The 27,730-nt window shown below is 47.6% G+C and overlaps 1 protein-coding gene across 3 annotated transcripts in view; it reads right to left on the bottom strand.

Annotated features, from left to right (window-relative positions):
* The window catches only part of NKAIN4 (sodium/potassium transporting ATPase interacting 4), a 51,032-nt gene that overhangs the window by 16,451 nt on the left and 6,851 nt on the right, over nt 1-27,730 (bottom strand). For all 3 annotated transcript variants that reach the window (XR_004981457.2, XM_036395657.2, XM_036395656.2), the window contains exons 2-3: nt 9,545-9,682; nt 8,986-9,066 (exon numbers count right to left, since the gene is read on the bottom strand). Coding sequence is in view for 2 of the 3 variants with exons in the window: in XM_036395657.2 (XP_036251550.1) it covers nt 8,986-9,066; nt 9,545-9,682 (219 nt within the window). In the remaining variant the exon portion in view is untranslated. The remainder of the gene's footprint in view (nt 1-8,985; nt 9,067-9,544; nt 9,683-27,730) is intronic.

The following is a 27,730-nucleotide window of genomic DNA, read 5'->3' as shown; positions in this document are numbered from 1 at the left end:
GTTGCAAAGAGAGCTCTGGTTACTCTGAGTGTGAACCTCACATGGCAGCTCCTTTGGGTCAGCCCCCCTGAGAGTCAAAAGGAAAAACAGATTCTGTTGTGGTGTTGGACCCCAGGATGAGGTGAGAGATGAGAATCTGACTCCAAGTTTTCAGAAGGCTGAATATAATATAATATAATATAATATAATATAATATAATATAATATAATATAATATAATATAATATATAATATAATATAATATAATATAATATAATATACACTTATTATGTAATAGATATTATATTACATTACATTTATGTCATACCACATTATATTTTATTTATTATATGAAATGAAATGAAAATGATATATTAAAACTATACTAAAGAAAGAGATAGGAGACATCACAAGGCTAGATAAGAAGGAATAATAAAAACCTGTGACTGACCAGAGTCCCGACACAGCTGGACTGGGATTGGTCATTAATTAAAAACAATTCACATGAAACCAATCAAAGATGCACCTGTTGGTAAGCAACCTCTAAACTACATTCCAAGCAATCAGATAATTGTTGTTTACATTTCTTTTCTGAGGCTTCTCAGCTTCTCAGGAGAAAAATCCTGGTGAAGGGATTTTTCAGAAGATATCATGGTAACAAGATTCAGAGCAGCCTATCCAAAAAAAAGGTTCCTATTTTAGTTGTTAATACAAAGAAAAAGGGGAAAATGTTGGGGTGAATGTATCCCTCCTCTCTAAGTCTTGGGTAATATCATATTCTAATGTCTTTCAATCAATCACATAAAAGTACAATAATCCTATGATAAATTCATTTCTATGGACTCTGAGACATGCTGGACACCTACTACATATATCCAGCCTGCACTACATCCTGCTTGGAACCACATGCTGTCAGATGGAGGTCATATTAAATCAATGGAAAACCTTGTTTCTGAGATCCCCACTCCCCAAAACTGCTAGCACAGATCAAAGCACATTGTTTGATATTCCTTCATGGAATCATGGAATGGGTTGGTTTGGAAGGGACCTTAAAGAGCCTTCCACTATCCCAGGTTGCTCCAAGCCCTGTCCAGCCTGGCCTTGAGCACTTCCAGGCATGGAGCAGCCACAGCTTCTCTGGGTAATCTGTGCCAGGGCCTCCCCAGCCTCACAGGGAAGAATTTCCTCCTATTATCTAATGTAAACATATGTCCCAGGCAGGCTGATGTGGTGAGACCCATTCCTGAGGCAGCCCTGCAACAAATCTATTTCACCATCCTGGAGCAGCACAGTTTGGATGGAGGCTGCAGACCCAAAAACATTTTGCTGGTGGTTTCTTCATCCAGAATGAATCCTCAAGTTTTGGGTTTGGGAGATGAAGCCTGTAACTCTGGAGGAAAAGGTAAACAAGGCAGCACTCAGTGTCCTGCCAGGCTCTTCCCAGCACAGGAATCAACACAAGCACCTGGAAAATATGAACTTCATAACCCCAAAGTGAGCTTCAAAACCCAACAGATCTTCCTCTGTTCCTAGCTTTTCTCACGTCTGACAAGATCCTGTACCATTTTTACCTGATTTCCTTCCACACTCTTCACATCTGGTGCTTCTGCATCTCCTGCCAGCCTGTCCATCCCAGCTGACCTCACAGTGCTGACTGCAGCTTTTGTAAACTCCTCCCCTGCAATTTCTTATCAACTTTACCTCAAGAGGCTTTTTGTTTTGCTACCTTGTCTTTCCTAGGTAAATACTTTAAACCAGTTGAGGGGGTTACAGAGTGAAATGCCACACAAGGGGTGCAGGGCTTTGGTGTGCAGCCAGGTGCTTATTTAAAAATGACCACACCTTCCTCACACTTGAGAAAAGCTCAGTATTTATAGGAACGCTCAGAAGAGCTTTGGGATTTTGAGCCTGCAGGACATGGTGAAGGTAAAAGACAAACTCAGGGCTGGCTGAACAGCTGCAACCCTTCATGGATGAGTGCCAAGTGCTGGCTGCCCCTGAAGGCCTCTCAGGGCACTTTGATGCAGAATCAACAATTCCTTTTGACCACAAAACAAGGCAAGGGGTTGGAAGTTTTATTCTGAAGAATAGGTTAAAAAATTTGAAGGCAGAGAATCTGTATCTCTACAGAGAGGGATGAATGCTGGATATCCACACATCACCCACCCATTACTAAAAGTTTTAGCACCTATCCATGAACTATTTCACACTGCTCATGCCAGGGTCCTACACAGTCCCAGGAGGAAAGCTGTGGCTCCCAGAACAGCAGCAGTCAGAGCTTGGGGTATTCACACTTCCCAACATGGAAAACCTCACATGGCAGCTCCTTTGTGTCAGCTCCCCGTGGAGTCAAAAGGAAAAACAGATTCAGAGCAGCTTATCCAAGCCCCTGCTCCAAATTACCCTCCAGAGACAGAGCCTGTCTCCTCAGCCAACACAGGAGCCAAGCCAGGCAGTCCTGCAGATATAAAACAGACACTGAAAAGCATGTCCAGGGCCAAACTCGAGTCACAAGGGGCAGGAACCTGAATGCCAGCCAGAGAACCAGGGACCAGTCCCCACCTGCCCCACTCTGCACCTTGTGTGGGGACCCTCCTTGCACCACAGACACCCCAAACCAGCCTGCAGAGCCCTTATTCCAATCTGCTGCAGGAAGCACGTGCTGAGAAATGTGGACAATGAAGTGAGAAGACAGCTGCCAAGCTCCTGACATAATCACCACAGCAGATGGCATGTGCTGGGCAGGAGATGGAGCAGGGCACAGACACGGAGAGTGGCACTGGGGCAGCAAAGACAGTGGGGAAAACTCCATGAACACTTGGGAGTTTAGCCCCCTCCTGGCTCACACATTGCAGAAAAGCTGTGATTTGGTGCCTTCCTGAGCTAAGCTTGCTCTTTTCCCCCCAAGTTCGTGTGTTATGGGCTGATGGATTTTCCCCAGCCAAAGCCAGGCCTCCAGGCTGGGCTCTTCTCCCTCTCACAAGGCACTCGCTGCTTTGGCTGGGGAAAGAAGCAAACATCTTTCTCAAAAAACAAAACAAACAGAAAGAAACCTCCAGAACAACCAAGAAGCCCCCCAGGTGAATTCCTGTTTCTTTGCCTGGGGCTCCCCCCATAAGCACTGAACCAAAGCTGTTCCCAGGGCACCACAGGATCTCCTCTCAACCTCAGTCCCCAGGGCTTCCCTCTCCCAGCTCACAGATGGTGCCTTCCCAAACCTTCTGCCTCACTGATGCACACAGAGCCCTCAGTGTCCTCTCTGCTCCTTACAGAGGCATCAGTGTGTGCTTGGCAAAGCAAGAAACAGGCTGCTTTCCTTCTAGAATCTCCCTTTTGTCAGCCTGCAGAGATTTGGCTCTGCCTTAACTTTGCTGCTGAACTTGTAAATTCAGGCTGAAAAAGCAGAGCAGGTGTGGCTGGTGGTGGGCAGGTGGAGGAACAGGAGGTCCTGACCAGCACTCGCTGCTTTTTGTCTACAATCACACTCCAGCTCTGAGCAAAAAAAAAAAAAAAAAAAAAAAAAAAAAAAAAAAAAGAAGAAGAAAAAAATTATCAAGTTCCACATCAGTGAAGAGCAGATTGGCAAAACGGAGCACATTTGGATTCTAAAAGCACCACAATGCTTTGAACCCATGAGCCATCCATCCCACAGATGTAGAGTGAATACTGATTGCACGCTGGGATCAGGGAATGTCTCTGTGCTCAGAGCCACCTTCCTGAACCCCTGTCTGGAGCAAGGGCAGCACCAGAGGGTCTCAACATGCAAAGCAGAGCTGCTCCTTTGCCCTCGGGGGATACCTGTGTGATGGGGCACAATAAAAAGAGCACTCAAGAAAATCCCTTAATTGACCTCCCGTTGCTCAGAGCTCGCTGGGAGACTACACAAACAACGCCAGGATGTCTCCTGTGGTGAGCCAGCTTCGTTTGTGAGAATGCAGTAGGAGAGAAGTGAGACCATGAATAGAGCAGCACAGAAAAATCAGGAGAAAAGAGCCCGTTTTGAGAAGGTTTAGGGAACAGCTGTTTCCCAAAAGCTTCCTGCGATGCATTTGAAATCTAAACACACTGCAATGCTCCCAGGAGTGGAATGTGGGTTGGGAGATGTTAATCAGCCCCAGCAGCGAGCCAGCCCTGCTGCGGGGACAGGGATCTGTGTGCGCCTGGCCCCTGCTCGTCCCTTGCCAGGGCTGTCACTGCCTCCTTAACCTCCAGCCCGGGGGAAACGCGAGCCAGGAGCCCCCCAAGCACCTTGAAGGCCACCCAAAAGCTCACAGCCCACTCTGAACTGCTGCAGCACCTGGCTGCCACCCGTTTGCCACCAGGGTGAGAGGGAGACAGGAGTACTGAAACTGCAGCACCTCCATCTCCCAGAGCCTGCCCACGGGAAACTCACACCTACCTCCAACACCCACAGAGCCAGCTGTGTCCCTGGGCTAAAATAGCTTCCTGAAAGCTGTTCTGAAATTATTTTCTAAGGGACACTATCAGAGATGGTTTAATTTCTTGTTGTTCACAGCCTTCTGAACCGCCTCCCCCAAATTTCCTTAATTATCAGGCAAAACCACACTAGGACAGTTCTGGAATAAACTGAACTTCGTTTGGGAGCCACCAGAGCTTGACAGCAGAATTATTTTGAATCTTTTTAGATGGAAATATTTCTTATTAAAATAGGAAATATCATGCTCATCTTTCAGTCCTGCATCACCTTGAGACACAGAGAAACACTCCCAGTGTCTCCCAGTCGGCTTGTTGACAATGCCACAGCATTTAAAGCCAAATCCCAAACTTCCAAGTTCTGCATTTAGAAGGAGTTGAGGGACAATTTTACATACACATTAATTTGTCCATCCTCCTGGTGTTTTAACCAGGTACAAAGTCATCCCAAGATGCCACCCAGATTCTCTGAAATACAAATAACCCCTGTTGGACTCACAAGGGCTGCTTCTATTTCAACAGGAGATTTAGACCACCACGACTGTGGATTCAGATCAAAGCAGTGCATAGACAAGAGAGAATAAAAAGGAATGATAAAAAAAAAATTAGAAACCACCATTCAAGAAGAATAATTCCAGAGGGAAAAGACAAAGGAATACATTGAAATACAGGACACCAGTTCCTCAAACCTCTTTTGAATATTTCTCAAGCACATGATGAAGAGTCAGTCAGCATGGCAGCTGGACAGACATATGCTCTTATGTCTTAACAGCAGGATTTTAATAATTAACTGAGACTGAAGGGGTTGCAGGAGGGATGTGTTTCACGCTCGAGTAGACAGGGAGAAGCTTAACATACTATTGCAAACCCAGCCTGGAAACTGCAGAGCTGGCTCCCAGCAATTCACCTACCCAAATGGACATGGGAAAAGAGGGAGATGGGACAGGAGGAGGAACAGCAACCTGGAAATTGCTGGAAATTGGGCTGTGAGCGCCACCATGGAGCAGCGGCACAGCACTTGGAGCTGCAAGTGTGCTCAGGAGCAGGGGCACAGCAAGTCAGCAAGGCAAGGCTGCCAGGAGCTGCTCAGAGCACATCAGCAGCTCCTGCCAGCGCTGAGAAGCCGCCCTGCAAACCCAGGCTGCCCCAGCACTCACTGGCAGAGCACTGCCAGCAAAGCTGGCATGGGCTGTGTGCTTGGGGAGGCCCTTCCAGCAGCAAAGGAAGTGCTTCCTCTGACACTTGTGCTGATCCACCTGTGTCTGGCCAGCCAAGGAAGCTCTGCTGGGCCATATTTCACACTTTCACTCCTGCTAAGAGAAGATTCCAAGACAAAAAAACCCTGGCAGGATAGAAAGACAGAAATCAAGTCAGTTTAGCTCTTCCAAGAAGTAGGGAATAGATTCAGTGATCAGTAAAAGGTATTTTCCTTTCCAATAAAAAACTCAGTATAACTAGTGATTGGTAGCTGGTCAGTAATTAGTTAGAACTCCCTGAGCAGGGCTGACCAGAACAGCATCCTCAGCAATTCCATGGCCAGGAGACATGGAATGGACATGCTGGAATAACCTGGAGGACAAAGGAGCACTTCAAGAAATGTGAAAGACAGAAGGAAAGAGGGGGTGAGAAGCAGAGGAAAGATGCAGCAGAGAACAATTCCTTGGTAAGGGGAAAGCCACAGCCAAACTGCACCTACCACCCTCATTCTACAGATATGACCTGAAATTTCTAACTGAGAGATTGTCCCAACCCCTTTGCCAACTCACCCATGGGCTGACATGGGACTGTGGGGTCCCTGCTTTCTGTTCATTAGATCAGCCAAGCCAGGGGGGCACAACAACAACAATGTCCCTGTTCTTGTGAACAGCACACATCGCTGCTCCCACCCTGTGTCCCCTCACCACTGTGAAACCACACCTAGGCAGCAGAGCACAAAGAACTGTTTGCAATGAGTGCACATAACTGCTTCCTCATCTTTCCAACTCCCTGGGCTTTTCTGAAATCTGTTAAATCAGAAACACTTGAATCCTTTCTGTCCTTTCTCACCCCACCTGAGGTATCACCTGTCTCAGCTGCACTGGGCTGTCACTACCAGGCACCAAGTTAACAAACTCCATTCCATGGAGCTCCCTGCCCTTCCTGCATTCTCCCACTGTCAAGAAGCTGCTGACAGAGCCTGCCCTGGCAGGCTGCCCTTGTCAGAGCACAGCAGGGTCAGTGCAGGGCTGGCAGCAATGCCACTCCCCCAGGCTCACCAGCAATCACACAGCAAACAGCCCCCTGAACACCTCCAGAGCTCTCAGCCCCTCAGGGACGTGCACAACCCTGTCCAAGCACTCCCCAGTGTGTTCATGCTTAGAATGAGTTTGTGTTTATCAGATCAGCTCCATCAGCCTCCCTCCACCAAAGCTCTTCTCCCAATATTTGCAGTTTCCCTGCCTCATGATGAGCTTTGACTTTGCCTTCTGGCCAGGACTGGAGGGCAGCCCCCTCCCCTGGGGGCACACAGAGATACCTGCAGCCCTGCTGCCATCCACTCCTGGCTGGCACTGCCCTGCCCTTGCCCAGCCAAGCCCAGATCTCCTCCTGGGGTCTGATCCCACGACTGACATCAATAAAACACCTGCTGCCTTTGGATCAGCTTCCCAGAGATGCAGCAGGAGAGCCCAGCCTGTGAAGTGTCCTACAGAAAGTGTCCTGAAGTGTCCTACAGAAACCTCAGCTCCTGCTTCAGGTGGATCTTTTGGTCTCTTGTGGGAGCAAAGATTTGTTTTGCCACTACAAAGACCCAAATTACTTCAGTGAAAGTGGAGGAGGATGGAAAGCAGCATCATTAGTTTTCCTTACAAAACAGCTTTTTAAAGTGAGAATAGCTCATTAAGAACAGAGGCAAGGCTGTCAACTGCTTTACAGCCAAACAAGCACAAATTCTCTCTTGGTTTTGCTGGTTGCCATTAAATGAACTAATTTCTCATTCCAGCCTGAGAGGAAAGTCCACTGAGTCAGTAACAATTTACACTGCAGCCCAACTCTATAAAAAATGTCCCCAGTCACAAGTGTCACCCTGTAGGCTAAATAAAACCTCTCTGTGTGCTGGCTTGGCTAAAATAAGCCCCAACACAGAGCAAGGTTACCAAGGGAAGCTCCTCTGTGGCACAAAAAAAAAGAATTTGTGGTGCTGTTTGAACTGCAGAACAGCAACCTGACGTGTTTCAGTGCAGGTTGGGATTAGCAAACATGAGTATCCAGCTGGCTGGAAGCAAATACTGACTCTGAGAAGCTCCCAGAGCAGTTTATCAAGCCAACATTTTCTCTGCAGAAGGGAGCATTTAAACAGTTACATAAAATTCTTTTTTTTTTTAGTTGGTCACAGCCAACATCGAGATCATCTCAGGCTGAGATTTCAGACTATGAATAATCAGTGTTTTGGGCAAGAACTCCCTCAAAGTTTATGGAGTTAATTGAGAGGGGGAATGAAGATGAATTGAGACATTAGGAAGCCACATTTTCTTATCTGCAAAGGATTTAGGCTGCCACTCCTGACTTGCTGCAGGCCTGATAAAACCACAGGGCAATTCCAATTATGAGTGCAACTCCAATGCATGACCTGGAATTTGGGCCAGATGTGGAGTGCTCTGAAATGAACCTGCATCCCACAGTCTGAGTCTGCTGTGCTACAGCAACACTCATAATTCATAGCTTACAGCCCAGGCTTTATTTAGGGCCTGCCTCCCATTTTTGTTTTTCCTGACTCACACCTCATTAGGCAGACAGCAATATTTAGCTAATCTAGTCTTCAAAGAGCTTTGCATATTAACTCACAACAGCCTGGCCAGCAGCCATGAGTAACTACCACTGTCCTTAAAAAGGAAGAAAGGAGGCAGGGAAGCCATCCCAAGGAGATGAGCCAGATCCCTCTGGGGAGGGATGTTCTCTGTTCAGCACACAGAGGAGCCTCTCCCCAAAGGTACAACAGGAAATATCTTGCCTGCTGTGGCAACAACCAGGTATTTATCCCTGCTGCTGAAGTGCAGCAAGTCTTGAGCAGGAGGCACAAAAATATCAAGAGAGGGTCAGGTGTAGAGTTCCAGCAAAGCCCTTGGGTCAGGTCAACCCCTGCTGCAGCCCTTCCCTGGGACACACTCAGTGCTGCTGCACAAGGGCCCTCCCCTCCATCACACACCTTCTTGCCAAGGTGGGCTCAGATCCCAAGAGGATCCGCTGCAATCTGGTGATCTCCCAGCCTTCCTCAGCCTCCTCAGCGTCACTGCTGGGAACTGGCCCTCAAACCCCCTCTCCCCTCAGGATGGCTCTGCTGCCAGTCCTGCTCTCATCTCTGGAAGGCAAATGCACTCCATCTGCTGTGAGGGCAGGGGTTATTCCAGCCACCACCTGCACCAACCAACCAAGAGCTCCAGAAATCAGCAGTGGCTCCTCAGTTTCCCATGCAAGCAGCAGTATTGCCCATCCTTGATAAAGCAGCCCCTCCACAGGCAGGATCTGCTCCCTGGCAGCTGCCAGCCTCTCCTCCCCACTCAGCTGCACCCCCTGAGCTGCACAGCCTGGCACTCACCTTTGAGAGCCCTCCCACTTCTAAGTAGAAGCAGATGATGAAGATGTTCCAGGTGACCCAGACTGCAGTCCAGATGGCATACTGGGAAGGAATGGGGATGGGGAGAGAGAAGCAGTAAACATTAGGAAATCACTGGAATTAGTGTGTGTACATATGTATTTATATTTATATTGATGTATGTGTGCTCTAGCTGGGGGCAGTGGAATGCCCTGAGTCAGCACTGAAATCCTTTTCCTCTCCCTCTGTTTGTGCTCCATATTCAGATGCTCTCTTGCCTGAAAAGCCACACAGGGGCAGGTGTCTGGAGGGCTGGAAGAGTTTCTGTGCTGCATTTGTCCAGCTCCTCACCCTCCCTCTCTGCTGGGCAGCCTTTGGGCACGGAGAGAATGACCTGAAACCTCCCCAGCTTGGCACAAGCAGATTCCTGAGCACAGCCAGGCCCTCCTGCTAGAACAGCATGCAGGGCCAGATCTGCCAGGGGCTCTGCTCTGTCCCCCCTCTCGTGGCACACCCCCAGGGCACAGGCTGTGGTGCTGGAGCTCAGCTGTCCCTCACTCACCACCACGATGTAGCGGGGCCGGTACTGGATGGTGCCGAAGAGCCCCAGGATGACGATGATGATGTGCAGGAAGTTGGCCAGGATTGGGGCCCACTGGTAGCCCAGGAAGTCGAACACTTGCCTCTCTAGTGCAGCCAGCTGGGAGGGAGAAGGACAAGGAGAGTCACAGCTCTGCATGCACAGTGTTTATGCTCAAGGTTTTCACACGCTCCCTGAGCAAAGCCCTGCAGCAGCTGAAGGTGGGACTCCATTCCCAAAGCAATTTGCTGCCTCTGAACCAGGTCAGCGGGACACAAGGCTTGTTCACACATCCCCCTTCCCCTCTGCTCCCATCCCAGCTCCTCTGATGGCTGAGCTCCAGTGCTGTGTGGTGTCACTGTCATATTTTCTGAAAAATCCCTTCGCCAGGATTTCTTCTCCTGGGAAGCTGAGAAGCCTCAGAGGAAAATGGAAACAGTAATTATCTGATTGCTTCTTCAGTGTTTTGCTGCTTTGGCATGTGGTCTGGAGATTGTTTATCAACAGGTGGTTGTTTTATTGGTTTCATGTGAATTGTTTTTACTTAATGACCAATCACAGCCAGCTGTGTCAGGACTCTGGAAGCAGTCACGAGTTTTCATTATCATTCTTGTTAACCTTCTGTCTGTATCCTTTCTCTATTCTTTAGGATAATTTAGTATAGCATAAATATTATAATATAATATAATATAATATAATATAATATAATATAATATAATATAATATAATATAATATAATATAATATAATATAATATAATATAATAATCCTTCTAAGAACACGAAGTCAGATTCTCAATTCCTCCTTCGTCCTGGAGACCCCGAAAATCCCACAGTGTGGGGCATTCCTCTGTGGTGTGCACTGTGGGGCTCTGGCAGAGGACAGAGGGGAGCAGAGGGATGGTAACATCTTAAATCCTGGACATAAAATACGTCCACAAAGATGTCAGTGTAACTTCCTAGAGCTCATTTGTCAGAGCCTTCAGCATCACTCCATCATTCCTGACACCTCCTGTGTCTCTGCTCTCCAGCACACATCCATCAAAGTGACGGAGAGGAGGAAACTCTCTCCTCCACCTTCGCCCCTCAGAAAATGCTGCCACCAGTAAGGAAATTCTGCCAACACATCAGTTTTCCAGGACAGGCTGTGCTCCTCTCCAGCACTAATAACATGGTTCAAGGCTAGTACTGTGTTCTAGACATAAAACTCCATTAGTGTTGGAATGCTGGGGCTGATTTTCAAACCATATCTGCATAAATATGTGTTTTTTACCTGTAGCCATCATCTGTGTATCAGACAACATCTGGCACCCTGGCCCTGAGCCTCTGTGCAGCTGAAAGAGCACAATGGACATGTAATTGCTTGCTGGCCTTTGCATGCCCACAGCCCTTAAATGATCTATCTATAGGAGAAATATAGTGAGTGTAGGGGGGAAAACTGCTAATACAGGTTTTTCTGCTGTGCCCAGCCTTGCATGGAGAGATCTTCTCTTTTTTTGGCTTTATTAACACAGTGCAAGCCCCTCCACGGACCTGTGTCTTCCCTGTCACTACAAGATTTGAAAGCATGTTTAATTATCACAGTAGGCCACTGGGATTGCATTATGACATTTCATATTTATTTTTGGCTAAATAAATAATTACAATTTGCTATCGACAGTCAATATTAATTTAACTCCTAATCAGGCATTAACCATGAGTAATCCTGGTCTGCTGTGTGTAATCAGCTCTGTGACACCTTTTCCTGGCTGGGATCTAAGCAGCAGTGCTTCTGTGATGGCTTAAAGCGTTTAAGGATGTGAGTGGCTGCAGGTTCCTCTCAAGCCCCAGGATGAGAGAAGCCACATCTATTAAATGGCCATTATTCCTCCTTCTTCCTGGCTCAGTGGGGAAATTGCCTTCACACCTCTCTTGGGCTAGGAAGGTACTGCAATTCCCAACACTGCTTTGAAAGTTCAATAGAAATCTGTATTTCAAAGGAATCTGTGGTTAAGGGCAATCAGTCAGGGAGGGGGTAGGCAGCTTTCCCTCTACAGGGCTGTGTGGTGTCAACAAATAAAGGACAGAGAGTGGGGAAGGAATGGAGGCAGTCACCAAATCTCTCTCTGCCAAATAATCTTCCCTTAGAAGCAACACCCTCTGATCCCTCTGAAGCACCTGAGATGCTGAGGGGCGAGTGCTGCCCCCCAGCACAGCAGGTTTGCCACACCAGCCACAGGTTAAACACTTAATCCTTCAGGAGGGATTAACACACATACCTTAACAACACTGGGACATTTGGGATCCTGACTGGCTGGCAAAGGGCCCCTGGACTGTGCCTGCTTCATCCAATCAGGCTTTAATTGGCTTTGTGTGCTGCAGGAGGAGTGGGAGAGCCTCACCCAGCCCGGGGACACAATGGGTGCTCACTGAGGTCTGCCCTGCCTCCCCTCCTGCTGCAGGCTCTGAAAATCACGATGAGCACAGATCCTCCTACCCAGCCTGCTGCCATGAGCTCCCCACTCCAGAATCAGGGCAAGCCATGCCTGGGGGAGTGTTTTCTTCTCCATTCTACTCCACCAGTATTTGTCACTAGGGCTGTATAAATTCACCCTGCCACAGCCTGGTGATGTTTCCTGGTTTGTTTGCACCAGCAAGAGATTGGGCTGTGAAGTGACAGATAAATGACCACCCTGGAGATGGATCTGCCAATCTGCACAGCTTCAGATTTGGGCACAGCTCCCTGAGAAGTCTCTGGATTTTTCCTCATAACCCTGAAAATTATCCTCACACCATACTTCCTTCTCCCTCACCTCCCTTGTCTCCAGGTTCCTTTCTATCCTCATTTACTTTCTTGTGCCACCTTCCCAGCATTATTAAACTGGTTTTGTGTACCTGGGAGCTGCAGGCAAGACTCAGCTGCTCCAGAGATGGGCTGTGCCCATCTGCTGGCTCAGGGAAGGAGAGGGGATGTGGGATGTATGAGCTCACACAAGCTGTTTCCTCATCTATAAAAAAAAAAAAATCTGATTTTCTGTAAAACACGTTGGTGACAAGCAAATGCTTCGGATGAAACTCCAACACTGTGTTAGTGACAGGCAGGGAGTGAGTCTGCTGCAATCCAGCCACTGGAAATGCAGCCTGAAGTTATCCTGGGCTTCCCCCTGCTCCCTCAGGAACTTACCATAATGGAGGAAATATTTGCTGAAAACAAGGTGATCAACAGCCATTTCCCTCATTGCACTGCAGGTCTGTGTGCACAGCTTACCCCCAAAGTGCTGCTGAGATTTGCAGGCAAACAGGGCTGATGCTGGAGCTCAGCTGGCCTTGATTTGGGGCTGGCATGTGGAGAATGTCACAGTGTCCTTCATTCCTGGTCCCTCCAGTCCTGCTCAGACATGGCAGGGTCAGGGTTTGCCCTGATCTATCTGTGCCCTCGTACTGAGCCTCTCTGGGTGCCTCTTGCTGAGCAGGGAAATGCCATCTTTCTCCTGTGCTGCCAGGTTTGTGCACAGCAATATCCTCGCTGTGGTGTTCCTACAATGATTCACAGTGTCCTATTGAGAAAACCTATTATATTCCAGAGATACTGGCTGTAAAGAGGAATGTCACAAATTGTGGCACAGGCTTCAACCCACTCAAAGCTGACAGGACCTTTCCATCAGGGAGGACAAATTTTTCTTCTTTATGACTGCTCTTATTAAAACCAGGATTCCTTCTGCTCCTTTTGCTTCTCCAACCCATAGTATACTTTTACCTTTCATTCTTTAAATTAAATGATTTATTTCAGCACTAAAATCAGAAGAGTTGTGGCAAGATTTTCTCTCCTGAAATAAACCCCATTTCTGCTGATCTGAGTGAAACTGGAGTAGCAAATAACCACGTGAAGCAATTGTTAGCCAGGCCAACGACAGAAGCCAAAGCTCTCTCTTGGGCCCTCATTCATTTATACAGCTGGGGAAGAGCTGAAAGGCAGAGGGATGTTCTGCAGCTCATGGAGCCCATCCCACAGCCCACACACAGGGAGCACAGAGAGCTCTGGACATGCTCAGGGGCACCACGCCATGAAACTGCTCCAGAGGGGAAAGCTGTACCTGAGCTGGAGGGGTGCCCACAGCAAAATAGCAAAACAAGTCCTAGAAAACATCACAAAACATGGGACAGTTCCTTATTGGGATTGGTTTCCAATGGTTTCCAATGGTTTCCAATGGCTCTGGCAGGACAGTGTCACTGGCAGGTGTCACTGCCAGCAGGACACTCCAAGCTGGATAAGCATGGTCTGGGGATGCTTGTTTGAATCCCAGTCCCTCAAATCTTTTCTATCTCCTCAACTTTGTCTTCTGTTGCTCCTCTCCTGCTGATAAGCTGGAGAGTCCAACCTGCTCCCCTGTGCCCCCACAGTGCTGAGGAGGAAGGGAGGCTGCTGAACAGTCAGGTACCTGTAATTCCTTAACTCCCTGTCCTTTATAGCCTACTATCAAAGCCATGTTATCAGTCAGATTTGCTCTTCTTAATTTATTAAGCTTTTAAAGCCTTTAATCTTATTTGGTTTGTATCTGTGTCTTTCACTGCATTTCTGAAATCAATTGGGACACAAAAGAAAATATATCAGTCTCAAGACACGTTGATGTGACTCATTCAGACACAGGACAGGTGCTCAGAAAACTCCACAACAGGTACAGTCACACATCCATTTGTATCTGTTTCTGTAAGCAAACCTGCTTTTAACCTTTCCAAGTTAAGCTTCAAAAGGAAATGTCAGAAATAAATATACAAGCAGGCAGTAAAGGGAACAAAAAGGATAAGCTGATCCTACTGCTGCAAAAAAAAAAAAAAAAAAAAAAAACCAAACAAAAAACCCAATAAAACAACAAAAAAAGAGAAGAAAAAATGTTTTATCCATAAACCCAGCAATTTTCCACTTGACCTATAAGAAAACAACCTGAAAACTCCTTTGCTACTCCTTGTCTCTCAGTGCTGTGAGGACACAGCAGCTCCAGCTCTTGCTCCTCCTCCAGCTTCAGCTGGGACTAAATTTCCACTTAAGCGCCTGTCTGTCCTTTCCCTCCAGCCTGAACCCAGCAGAGCCTCAGCTGCAGCCTTGGGTCCCCCCTGCACTGCTGGGATGCTGTTCTGGCTCCTGACTGATCCAATGCCCTGATCCAGGGTTTGATTTCCTGCCAAGTGGCTTCACTTTTTAAGATGCTCTTTCTTTGTCTGCTGTGCAAACACCATCACAGCTTTCACTGGAAAAGGCCTTTTCCTGAGGAAAAACCTGCACTGGTTTCCTGAGGTATTTTGGCCATGGGATGTGATGGCTTGAGCTCAGGGCAAAGTCTCAGTGCTGTGGCCCCTGTGATGGAAATTTATATCCTGCTACCCAAAACAGCAGGAAGAAATTAAAAAGTCTCAGATTGTATAATTTGAAAAATATATCTATTTAGGTTTTGAACACAAATATCTCTTTTTTTTTGGTTCTTAAGTTTGGCAATACTGAAGACCTGTCTGCAGTTTATCACTATTAATATATTGGTGTTATTATGATATAATGTTTAATTCTACACAGCTTTCTATATAATTCCTTTGACTTTGTAAATGTTGGGACAAAGCTAGAACTAAAGAATCCTAAACCCAAGCTGTTGTGTGCTGAAACTACCAGAAGTGAGCAAAAAAAATCCCTTCTGTGCCAGTGCTTATTCAAGGTAGAGAAGATTCTGTGAGTAGAAAAACAATTAAACAATGTCTGCTTTTACCACAGTGGCTGCACTTCTAAATAAATATGAATGGTTGCAATAGCTGTTTAATTAAGTTTATCTGGAAAAGCAGCTCAGTGAGCCATTATTTCCCATCCCCAAATGGAGGGGCTGGTTCTGTGAGGTGCCACGTCCTTGTCTCTCCCAAAGTCAGCCTCTCCCGTGCTCACACCCGCTGCACTCATGAAATCTCTTTTTTCTTCAGTAAGTGTTGTCAAGGAAACCTTCCTTGGGGCCTTGTGATCCACAGCTCCTTTCCCAGCATCCCTCTCCCCACCACAGAGGTCAAGAGACTAATTGCACAGGAGGTCTCTGTTTGTCACTTGGTCTCTCAGCAGCCTTGGTCACTCTGGCCACTGTGTACAATGTGCCCCATTCTCTGCTCCTCTGCTCTGTTTTCTCCCCAGAAGCTGCTGAAACCTCTTCTGTTCACACAGACAGCAGAGAGGCCTCCAACAGCAGGGCTGATACCTTGAAGTCATTCATATTTATATATATTTTTATATATTTATATTCATATTTATATATTTTTATATTTATATATTTTTATATATTTATATTTATATTATATTTATATTTATATTTATATTTATATTTATATTTATATTTATATTTCAGAGGAAAACTGGTCCCTGTGCTGGCCCTGCCGAAGGGCCCCATGGGGCAGCAGGGGAAGTCCCCATCATGGTCCCACACCAGGTCACTCCCTGCAGCTCTCCAGCAAACACAACTTTTAGGCTGCCTTGTGCCACATCCAAGGACCAGGACTTCTCCCAGCCCAGAACCATCCTGTGCAGAGCCTGGGCAGGGGTAAAACCCTCCCTGTGCTCATCACAATTTCTCTGCTGAAGCCTGGAGCATGCTGCTGTTAACCATGCCAGTGCTGAGCCCTCACCTGCTCATTCCCCCTGGCCTGGCACCTCTCTGAGCTCTGAGCCCTCCCCTCCCAGCATCATCCTGTGTGTGAGCAGTGACACTCTCAGGAGTGCCACTGCTGTGACCTTGAGCCCTGAGCTTTCTGCTGCCAAAGCCTCCCAGAAACATCTGAGCTGCAAAGATATGCCATTGCTCAGTCCCACATGCCCAAGTGCTGCTTAGCATTCCAGGGAAGGCACAATCCTGCTGAGCAGAAGGGATGAGACTGGCACTGAGCAGTGCAGGAGGCTGTGTCTGGAGCTGAGCTTTCCTGAGTGCATCTCAGAAGCACCAGCTCTGCTCAGCTGAAGACATGGGCCAGGCACAGCAATTCACAGAATCATGGGATCCTTTAGGCTGGAAAAGCCCTTTGAGATCACTGAGTCCAACTGCTCCCTCAGCACTGCCAAGCCCACCACTAACCCATGTCCCCAAGAGCCACATTTGAACCTCTTTTAAACCCCCCCATGAGCAGTGACTCCAACACTGCCCTGGACAGCCTGTTCCACTGCTTCACAACCCTTTTGGTGAAGAAATTGTTCCTCATATCCACTCTAAACCTTCCCTGGAACAATCTGAGGCACACATCCAAGCAAACCTCTTAAGCCTTTTCATTCCAAGTGCTGGATTGTGCCATGGAACTGGCAAAACATCAGGAGCTGGCAGTACTTTTTCTAGCAAGGGACCATGGAACATCCACAGGTGCCCTCTCCTCACCCACAACCTTCTCAGCAGGGTGGTCAGCAAGACAGTGAATTAACTGAGGTTCTGAATGGTGCTCAGAATCCAGCTCCTGGGAGAAAGAAAAGACTGCTTCCTAAGAGGAATGCTTCAGGAAAATGATTGCTCTGGATTGCCTGAACTTCTCCCAAAGCAGGGTCAGTCACATGCCTGATGAGGCTTGTGCTCTGCACCCCTCACAGCCTCTGGCCTGTCTGGTTTTCTGGATCCCAGGGCTGCAGGCAGCAGTGGGTGTGGGAGCTGCTGCTCCCTGTATCTCCTGTATCACCTCAGCCTCTGCTGTGATTGCTGATTGCTGAGAGCAGCAATCAGGCTAAATTCATAACCAGGTGCCTTTGTGACCCAGGCAGAAAAGCACTCTGACAGGAATGACAAACTTGTTTTATTTGCAACCCACGCCAACACTCCACCATAAGTTGCCCAAACATTATTGGATTAATCTGTTGTGCCCACAATGTTGTCCCCTAAGCCCCTCCAGTGTTCTTCTCCTCCCTCAGTCTCATGGCTCAGCTTTGAGTCTCCAGCTTTGGGACAGAGACAGGAGGGACTGGGGTGGAGAGATGTGACTGCATTTGCAACTGACATAAACCCAGGGAGTTTCTTCAACAAGTGCCTGACATTTTTATCACTCAGATGCTCAGGCTCCACACTCCTGGCTTTCCGTCACCTGTGGAAAACTTGCTATCTTATCCCACCTCATGCTGCTAATCCTGGGCAAACATCCTGTCTGCTCCCCTGAACAGCATCCTGGTGTGGCTGACAGCTTCAGCTCTGGGGAAAACCTCTCCCACCAGGAGCACAAATTTCCCTGTTGCATGAAATAATATATATTAAATGTGTGCCATTAACTCAGCAGCCATTTCCCTCTGGAGATCTGCTAGCATCTAAACACTCTAAAGGCTGTGAGCAGTGCTGGAGATCAGCAGGAATTTAATTTTCTAATAGAGAGATTTATTTCCTACCAACAGGGCTTTATATTGTGTGATCCCTGCCTCTGCTCAGCCATGAAGGCTATCTGAAGTTTGGGCTTGTTCCCACAAAAGGGATGCAGGGAAAAAAGTGAAAATACTTGAAAATTAGCCAAGGGCTTGTTGTGTTTAGGGAATATAACCTATATCCTTTTGACCTGCTATGCTAGGCATCATCTGCTTAGCTAACAGGGAAGGGAAACCATTGACAGGGCTGGCACAGAAGGCACAAGGCTGCCCTGAAGCACTGCTTGGGCCAGCACTGCCCAGCCCTGTCTTCTCCGAGCAGCCCTCTGGAGCCTCCTGGGTGTGGGAGCAGCAGAGTGCAAAGAGCCCAGAGATCCCATGAACTCTCAAGTGTCCTAGAAAGACTTTAAATTATTCAGGGATCTGACCAAAACTCTCAGTGTGTATAAAGCCCATGAGACACCAGCTGGACTCACCCAGTTTAGAAAAAAATTCTGTCTCTCTCTGCTATTTTATAGGCACTTACTGCAAACTGCAATTTTATTTCACTGCTGTTTACCCCAAAGCAGAATTGTGGCTGTAAATACACCACTGGCAGCTTCCCCAGGGGAGCAGTAACTCTTGCTTCAGGCTCAAAAAGCCAAGCTCAGTTTTCCTTCTGTCCCGTCCACACACAGCCTAAAGACTCACTGTGACCAAGTGACACTGAGACCACCGCCTGCTTTTGGCTTTACGAACAGAAATGTTCTAATTCAGTCTAATTCATGGCTGGCACCTGCAGCACCTCCTCTTCAGGAAAGGTCAGCTGTGGCCTGAGTGACAAAAAGGCAAAACACCTGCAGAAAGCCACCTGAAGCCCTTTTTTCTCACCCAGCAGGAGATGAGGGTGAGAGCTTTTTGGTGGCCATGGAGCACAGCCAGCAAAGCCCCACTCTCTGCACAGGTCTGTGTCACAGCAGCCCTCAGGATGCTCCCAGCACATGGGGAAAATGGTGCCTGTGCTGCTGGATCCCTTCTGGAGGAACCCTTGTGAGCCCCAGGTCCCTGCTCTGTCCCCTCCCTGCACCCCCAGCTCCCACCCTGCTCTGGCCAGCTCAGCTCCCCCAGCTCCTTCCTGCACATGGCACTGGGAGCCCCAGCAGCTGATCCCCTTAATTAGGTCACAAATGGATCACGTGTAAAACACTTGCACCAGCCAGATCTTCTGGAGGAAAAACACGCAAACCCTGCAACTGGGGTGAAAGCTCGGCAGAGGAAAGATGCCAAAGCTGAAATAACTCTTCAAAACTTTCTCTGGAGGAGCCTTGCTTCAGTTTCTGCTCGACAGCTGGGCCCTGCTCCCTGACACTGGAGCTAAGTGGTAGCTTTGCTTTAATTTCCTCTTGCTTCTGCTGCAATGCCAGATTGCTTGGATATTCGTAAACAGAAGGAATTTAATGAAAATTATAATTAGAGCCCTGCGGTGCTCTTGCAGGTCGCCTTTACACTGGGCTGCCTATTTACATTACAAATCAGGCTGGTGTCACTGCAGAGTCTACAGCAAGAGAGGAGAATTCATTAAAAGGGAAGCAAAGGGTGAGTGAGAAACAGGGGAGAGAGAGAAAATGATATTGTTATTATTAATAATCTAGGAAATTGGGATCTGCCACCCTCTTGCTGCAGCTTTGCTCCTCGAAGGAAAGCTCATCCTAATCAGCCTGAAGCAGGAGGGGACACAGCCCAGTCACCCAGAGACTTCCATGGCAATTACTGTACAAATGGAGCCTTTCTTCACAGAGCAAGGCTTTCTCACCTCACCATGACACAGAGAAGTGCTCTTAGCACCTAGCTGTCAATTTGGGGGTGTTAGGAAGAGACAGCATGAAGCCAAAGGGATGCAATTCCCATTATTTTGCAGCTTTCCCTTTCCACCTACCAGCAGCTCCTGATGCCTTTTGCCCCCTGTAATGCCATGGGCAGCAGCTCCTGCTCCTGCTCCTACCACCAAAGCCCTCCAGCACAGCTGGGGACTCTCTGTCTTCCCATCTATGCAGTGAAATTAGGAATAACAACCTCATTTTACACAGAGGATTGCTGAAGACTTGCAAAAAAGGTTCTGTAACATTCCACACCAATCATTCTGCCTCAGCACCAACAGCATCTTCACTGCCATTGTGGTTTTTTGGACACCTACCTGCCCGTGGTGGCAAAAAGAGGTGGCATTTTAAGTTGGGAACTTCCCATAATGACGGCAGTACCAACCCTAATACCTCACCTTTCCCTTCACTGTCACATTCTCAGCACAGAGAGGTGAACTCCCCCTGTTCCCATGCCTGTATCCCCCAGATGAGAAGCTGGAGGTATTTGAGGAGTTGGGCTGCAAACAGGCCAAGTGGTTTGTTTGCATTTCATCCACACTATCATCATATAAAGTGACCCATAATGTGACAGCTGGGTTTTAATCATCACCAGTAACACTGATGTTTGTGCTTTGCCCCAAAAAAAAAAAAAACCCAACCAAAACACAAAAATGTGTTTATATCAGTTCAAAAAAATGACAAAATGAAAAATGATAGTTGAAAAAACATGTAGCCATTTTTTCAGCTGAGAAATAGATATCAGTGAAGAAATACTGACCAACTCTCCCCTAATGAATGTACCAGCAAATTTCCAGGCCTGTCATCAGAGCATGAAATAAAAAAAGAACTGGGAAGAAAATAGTATTTTGGACAAGAAAAACATTTAGCATTTCAGCTTCTGGTTCCAGTAAAATGCTTCTGACAGGAAGAGTTTTAAATTGGAACAAACAGGAAAACAACGATTTTGTTCAAAACAGGGACTGTCAGAGGCTTTCGGGGTATTGCAGGAATTTTCCAATAACCACAATCCCCACAAAGAACTTCCCTCTAAGAAGTGGATAGAAAATGAATCAATCACAATTGATTCTCATCATCTGATTGCTTCTCTGGAAGAAAATCAGACCTACTTAAGCAATCGATTCGTTACCTTAGCAATTACAGGTAAAAACCCTGGCTTTCCTTGCCTCCTTCAAGGCATGCCAACTAGGGATATTCCAGTTTCCTAGCCATTTCAGGAGGCAGAGCCAATTTTATGTGATCAGAGATGAGTTCTGAGCTGTCCCCAGCACCCTCAGAGTGGTCCCTCAGAGGTGAGGAAGGCTGGGCTTCCTCCTCAGCCGCACCTCCCCACGAGCAGTGCAGGCTGCAGAGCAGAACCCCAGCTCCATTTTCCTCTAATAAAGGCAAGAAAACAGAGACACACAAAGTGCTCAAATAGATTAAACAAGTAAATATCTAAAGAGGGAGCTGGCAAAAAGTTTAGGCACGATTTGAGGCTGAAGATGTGCCTCCCTCTTTCATGGGTGATGGAGCAGTTTGGGAACTGCAATCTGCTCTGGGCAGTCATGGGAGGGTGAGAGCACAAGCTCTGCTGCAAAACATAGTCTGAGTGCTGGGAATCAGGGCTCCAGGGTGGATTTTCTGGGATTCACAGCATGAGAGTGGCTGTGGGGGGAAGTCACTGTGGTTTTCTCATGCCCACTGTCCCCTGCACCGCTGGGTTTCCTGCTAGACTTGAGAGGAGCTCAGCAAAACCAAAGATTCTCATCAGGGATTCATCAGCAATACAGAATCATGCTGAAAACCCACTAAGGTTTACCAAATTCTCCCACTGGCACTGACAGCATTGACCACCTCACTTCTGGTGCTGCATGCCCTTTGTTTTCCCCCTCAGCCCAAGTGGGTGATGAAATGAGAGCCGTGACGTTCACTTTGATGGAAGCGAGCTGCTGGCTCTCCAACAGGGTAAATAGGGATTCAGTGCCTTTTAAAAAGCATTATTTTTAAAGGAAAGCCCTTTTGAGTGAGGGCTAGAATGGGGTTATTTTCCACATGACCAAGCACCAAAAGCAAAGCAGCAGCCCAGTCCATGCTCTTATCACCCTCCCTGAGTCACCCACTGGATAGATTTGTCACAAGGTGAAATAAGAGCAAGTCCTCAATTTATTATCATTTTCTACTTGTCCTCCTTAATGCAGTTCCTGCCAGGATGAGTTTGCTGTGGGAAAGTGGAATGAAACCAGGCCTTTCAGTTTGCTGCTAAATGGGACTGGGGGGAGGAGGCTTCCAGGGGGGAGGGAAACTTCCTCATTAGAAGGGGAAAATGTGCAACGCAGAGTTTTCATCAGATGCTGCCCAGCCTCCCAATTAGGGTGGTTGGTACAAACAGTGGTGTTATTATATGTAACTGTTTATCCGGTGTCACTCAGCCATTGTTTATTTTATGAGCATAATTTATCTCCTCCGTTGTGCTACCCAATTTGTTTGCATTTTCAGTCCACTCGAGTGTCTCTCTTTCATTGTACACATCTTTTGGCCTCCCACCAACCAACTCTCCAAGTTTCCAGGAGTGTCACACAATGGCCAGGCCCCTCCTGTGCTTCATTTTTCGCATGACATTTTTGTCCCCTTATTTCTGCGCTGCCCCTGCCCCTCCCCTGCTGCAGACTCACAGCTCCTCAATGGCTCATGATTTATTCAACAGCAAAGCTGAATTTCCCTTTTCCTTCTCTTTCTCCACTTTCCCCTCCTTTTGGAAACAGAGGCTGGTCAATAGATGCCACTCTGGCAGCTCTGGAGAACAAAGTTCACTTGCAGCAAATCTTTGTGATGGTGTCTCCATAGGGCAAGAGTTTGGTGACCCTGTGAGGGCTGAGTCCCAACCAGCAGCTCACCCATGGGGCCCCCACAGACTCTTGTGTCTCCTTCACCCATGGAAAGGGACAAAGACTTGTCCTCTATTGGTTTGTGACACCGATGCTTCACCCACACCTCTGCTTGGAGGTGTGAGATGATTCCTCATCCAATGGCATCCTTGGTTTGCTCCTACTCTAAACTTCCTGAATTTCCCCCCCCCCGCCCCAAGTCCTCTGATCTTCTTCTTTGTGGGTCTGACTGCAAGGATTAGCTAAAATAGAAAAGTGCTAATCCCCATTATGGAAATACAAATCCTTGCTGCTACATTAAGTAATTTCAAGGAGGTTTAATCTGGCAGGACTCAGAGGTAACTCCAGATAGCGACAGCAACACCTGGGCATCGCCTCTTCTTCCAGCCTGGTGACACTGCAGCAGGAAGATGCAGCATTTTCCTCCTCACTGTAGCAGAACCCAATTTCTGATGGGTTCTGATGAGGTCTCAGCCCTGGTCTGTAGCTGAACCTGGGATTTACTGTTTCATCCCCCTGAGTGTGCCAGGATTGGGATTCTGGGATTTCTGACAGAAAATCTGGACAGTGTCTCAGCACCAAACCCTGGAGCTCCATCTGAAATGCCCTTTGTTTAGAGATTAGTGGCCAAAACTGGGAGTGAGGAACTTTACATGGCCAAGAGAGGCTTCATGAGGAAAAAAAGTTTGCAGCCATGAAACCTGGGCTGCAACTCATGGAAGGAAAGCATCCTACAGGACACTGCCCTGCCACCTCCTGTCACTGTGAGCTGCTCCAGAAATTCATCGTACTCGAAATGATTCACTCAAGTATCCATTCAGTCTCAGTTCATGGATTGCAGAGCCTTTATTGCACACCCATATATTTAGCACTGGGATAGTTCTCAGCAGCTCTAACAGCCCTGTCATCTAAGGAATAAAACAAAGAGCCATTATTCATCACAAGGGAGACACAGCCTTTATTGTCTGAAGCCATGGCAGAGTTTTTCTATCACCCTATCTATTCTTTCTCACTGTCACACAATTCAGCTTTAAACTGTCTCAGTGGCAGCCCTGGAGGCCCAAATGTTTTGCAGCTTCTCCCAGTGAAGTGCCCAGATAATGCTGTGTTGGACTGACCACAGGACTGACCCCTGAGCTTGCAGAAGCAAGAGGGGGAACCTTTCCAGAAAAGCTTGAGGTGGACATTCATCTCTGCTAGGTCAGGAGTAAAAGCCAGGCAGGGTTATTTACAGACATGGGGAAGCACAGCTACAAGGAGAGATGGATGGATGTGAATTTTGGGCACCGATTACACCCAGAAGATCTGGGTTTGGCCCTGGCTGATGGCAGAGCTGTGCTGGCTGTAGGACACACCAAGCTGTGCACATCACCTGTCCCAGCCTCCCTGCAGCCCTCCCAAACAGCCTCAGGGTTTCCTTGCTGGATCTGTGTCCAGCATGCAGCTGGAGGAGCCAGCCTGGTTCCCTGGATCTGGATATGTGGGGATTAATGCCTTGGGACCTAAGCACGAGCCACCCTTCATCCTGCTCAGCATCTGCCTGACTTGCTCTGTGCCTCTGGGAAAAGCAGGCCAGATTTGGGGCCACAAGACCCCCTCAGGCCAGATTTGGGGCCACAAGAACCCCTCAGTGGTGCAGAGGAGCCTATTAAATGCAAACAAAGCAGCACCATTCAAAGAACCAACTATCGTGGTCTCCTCAGGCTTCAGGAGCATTTGAGGCTGTGCCTGTGTCAGCACAAGGCAGGACAAGGAGTAGAACCCTCTGAGAAGGTGCTCTGTGGGGGCTCTCACCAGCTGTTTGCAGGAAGGCAAATTCAGCCTTCCCCTGGATGTCTCTGCTCAAAATAATGAGATGGGAAACTTGGAGACCCACAATCCTAAAAAGCGTCAGACATTTGAAGAAAAAAAATAGCACTTTCCCAGCTTTTTAAGTTGTTTTAAGGTTGGCAACCACATCTCCAAGCATCCAAGCTCACTTTTCTCCACATGCTCAGACAGCAAAGGGCAAAAAACAGCCTGTGAACTCCCATCACACTTCTCCCAGCACCCGCTCTGCTCCCTGCTGAACAGCCAGCAATCTCCCAGGCTAATTAGCCAAACGGTATTCTGCACATATTTAGCATTTCTGAGTAATTAGGATAATCAGATTTCTCCCTAATTCTGTACATCCACAATATAAGCAGGTGTGTTGCCTTTCCCACAATGATGCCACAGAAGAGTGTTGTCTGCCAGAGCCAGGGGTGCCAGCAGCCTGGCAGAGCCCATCCCCATCTCCCACCTGGTAAGGGATCACCAGCAGCCATGGGGAATTGGGAATTGGGAACTGGCTTTGTGTTGGCCGAGCAACCAGTAGTTCAGATACTCATGCAAGTTATCTAAATACACAGTCCTCAAATCTGGCCAGGGATCCAGTGTTCCCTGCACCATCCTCAGGGATTGGCTGCGGGAGGTGTTTTGTGCTGCAGCAGAACAGCAGGTGCCTGGCCCAGAACCTCTGAGGGGTTTTGGGTTCTGGGCAGGTTCTGGGAGTCTGCCCAACACTCAGGTCTTGGTCATTCTCCTCAAGGTTCATCAGCCCATGGGCCTGGTCCTTATCTCTGTGAACCTGTGAGCTGGCAACCACTTATCTGTGTCTGTGCCACTTCCAAGGTCTCCTGGAATGAATGACCTTAAATGAAGGTCCAAGACAGCCAGGCCAGGCCAGCCCTTTTTTGTCCTGCTGAGGTGGGTCTTTGATTCAAGAGGAGATTTTCTTCTAGCCAGCTTCACTCAGTAATCCCTTCTCAGGGAAGCAGAAAAATTTTGTTTGTTTTTTTTTTTTTTAAGTGCCCATGAATATATCCTGGTTCAAGGAGCATTCAGATGTGGTGCTTCCATCAAAGTGGGAGTTCTTAAAGGAGTATCAGTGATCCAGCATCTCTCAAAGAAGGAAAGGTTGCTCCCAAGCCCCACAGCATGGAGGTACACTCCCCCAAGTATCTGGATCATGGCAGTAATATTAAGCAAAGACCCTGCCACATTCCCTCCACAAAACCACCATCCATCTGCTGAGCTTCAGGTAGGGAAGAAGTTTGCTTGGAGACCTTAGAGTAGAACCCAGTGTACTCTCAACTCAAAGAAGTTTCTAACATGCAGGACAATGCTCTTGTTGTAGTACTTTACAATAACATCCAAACTTCCTAAATATGAACAAACCTGAGTAAGGCCAGGACTTAAGACTCCTCCTGATGTCCAAGAAGGTCAACCATGCTGGTACTGAGATTGAGCTCTGGTTACTACAGAGGCAATGTTCAGGTGGAGCTGAAGACAGACAGTGACAAACTGTTAATTGTGGGGAGCCTGTTTATCCATGATGGATGAACACAGCACTCAGAGCACGCCATGCAAGGCTACACTCAATATTTTATAAGTTGTGTGTGGGTAATAAAATGCTCCATCCCCTTCTTTAGTGTCCTCTATCTCACCTTCCTGTTCAGATGCAATGGTGCTCACAGATGAACTATCCCCAGGGAACAGCATTTAGAAAATATAAATCAGCACCAAATACTTGAATGGGTCCAAGGCTGTTGTGAGGTCACCACAGGCACAAGACAGGTCCCTGGTCCCCTGAGAGGCGTCACAGGAGGCATCTTCCCAGGTTTTGTATATTTGTTGTAGCTGTGTATTTATCTGAGCACCTGAATCCATTTTTTGTAAGGTTTTAGGACTTCAGGAGAAATGGAACTGAACTATCCCCAGTACTGTTCAATTCTTGTTCTTTCCTCTTAGCCCAGGTGACCAGCTGGCCAAGTGCTCACCAAGGAAGCACAGAGTGTGTCCTGTATCATTCTGACCTCAGATAAGTGATGTCCCAAGTCACAGGGGTGGCACAATGACAGAGCACAGCACATCCAGCCCTCCCACCCCAGCCCTGGGCACAGGGATGGCTCTGCTGCTGAAACAGGAGCAACCTGTGCTCCCACACCCCTGAACATCAGGGCTGGGCACATCTGTGTGCTTGCTCCACTGGTTCAAAAGAACACCATGAGGATCCTGGTTTTCTTGAGTTTTGAGCATTGGACTGAAAAAATGGAAGGTAAAAAAAAAAAAAAAAAGGCAAGAGGGAAGAAAGCAGATATTTTGCTGGCCAGAGAGAGCCTGGGGAGCAGGTGGGAAGCTGCCTGCAGGGCTGGCCAGGAGCTGAGAGGTGGCAAAGGAAGCTGGCACAGCAAGTCCTGACGTCTGCCTGCCTCGAGCAGGTGATGAAGACAAGCTGCTGCCTCAATTCCCACAGTATATTTTCATTAGGCCCAGGCAGATGGCAGCTGAGGTCACCGCTTCCACACCATCATCCTTTCAGCCCAAAGGTGTCAGGGAATCTGACATCTCAATTACTAAACCTGGAATCACCCAAGCAGCACCTGATGGATGATGGGGGAGAGGGGATCAGAAAAGCTGCGCTCCTGATTTCCATGAATTCTCACCTTTGAGAGAAAATCTGGGACGTGCACTTCCCTGATAAACAACATATTTGTGTCTAGTGCTCTGACACCAAAGCAGCTGTGCTAAGAACGAGCCACAGACACCAGGAAAATGGCAATTAAGCCCTTGTGGAAAAGAGACCAAAAAGCACCCCTTGGAAAAGACATTTGATGTTAATGAGCTACAGCAAAGTCAAGGGAGGAGATATTGATCTTGCCCCAGCAGAGATCTGCTGCTTGCTCCTCCACAGTCTGTGAAGCCTCAGAACACAGAGCAAAATAAAACTTCTGTTCTTCACAAGGACTCTCAGATGTGGGGCCAGGGCTTGGCTAAGGCAGGAGGAGCCAGAGCAACACCACCATTGACTTTTCTGTGCTCAAGGTGAGACACAGTTCTGACACACTGGTGAGAAGCAGCAACTCTGCTGAAGCATCATCTCAGAGATTTCTGCCAAACACTTCACTCATTTCAGTTCTTCTCCTCCCTATTATTACCACCTACTCTCCTATTATTACTTTACTACTACTGATTCTCGACTTTTTACTCCTGTTAATCCATACTTTTGTAATCCCTACTATTATCCCTGGCAAGAAGGTGAAATGAGATTCTGACTCTTACCAAAGATCAATAAGCGAACGAAGCAGAAGTTGTTTATTCTTA

Source organism: Molothrus ater, chromosome 17 (assembly GCF_012460135.2).
Source record: "Molothrus ater isolate BHLD 08-10-18 breed brown headed cowbird chromosome 17, BPBGC_Mater_1.1, whole genome shotgun sequence".
In the NCBI taxonomy this organism is placed as follows: domain Eukaryota; kingdom Metazoa; phylum Chordata; class Aves; order Passeriformes; family Icteridae; genus Molothrus; species Molothrus ater.
The sequence above is the reverse complement of the archived record's forward strand: the minus strand, read 5'-3'. Positions and strand labels throughout refer to the sequence as shown.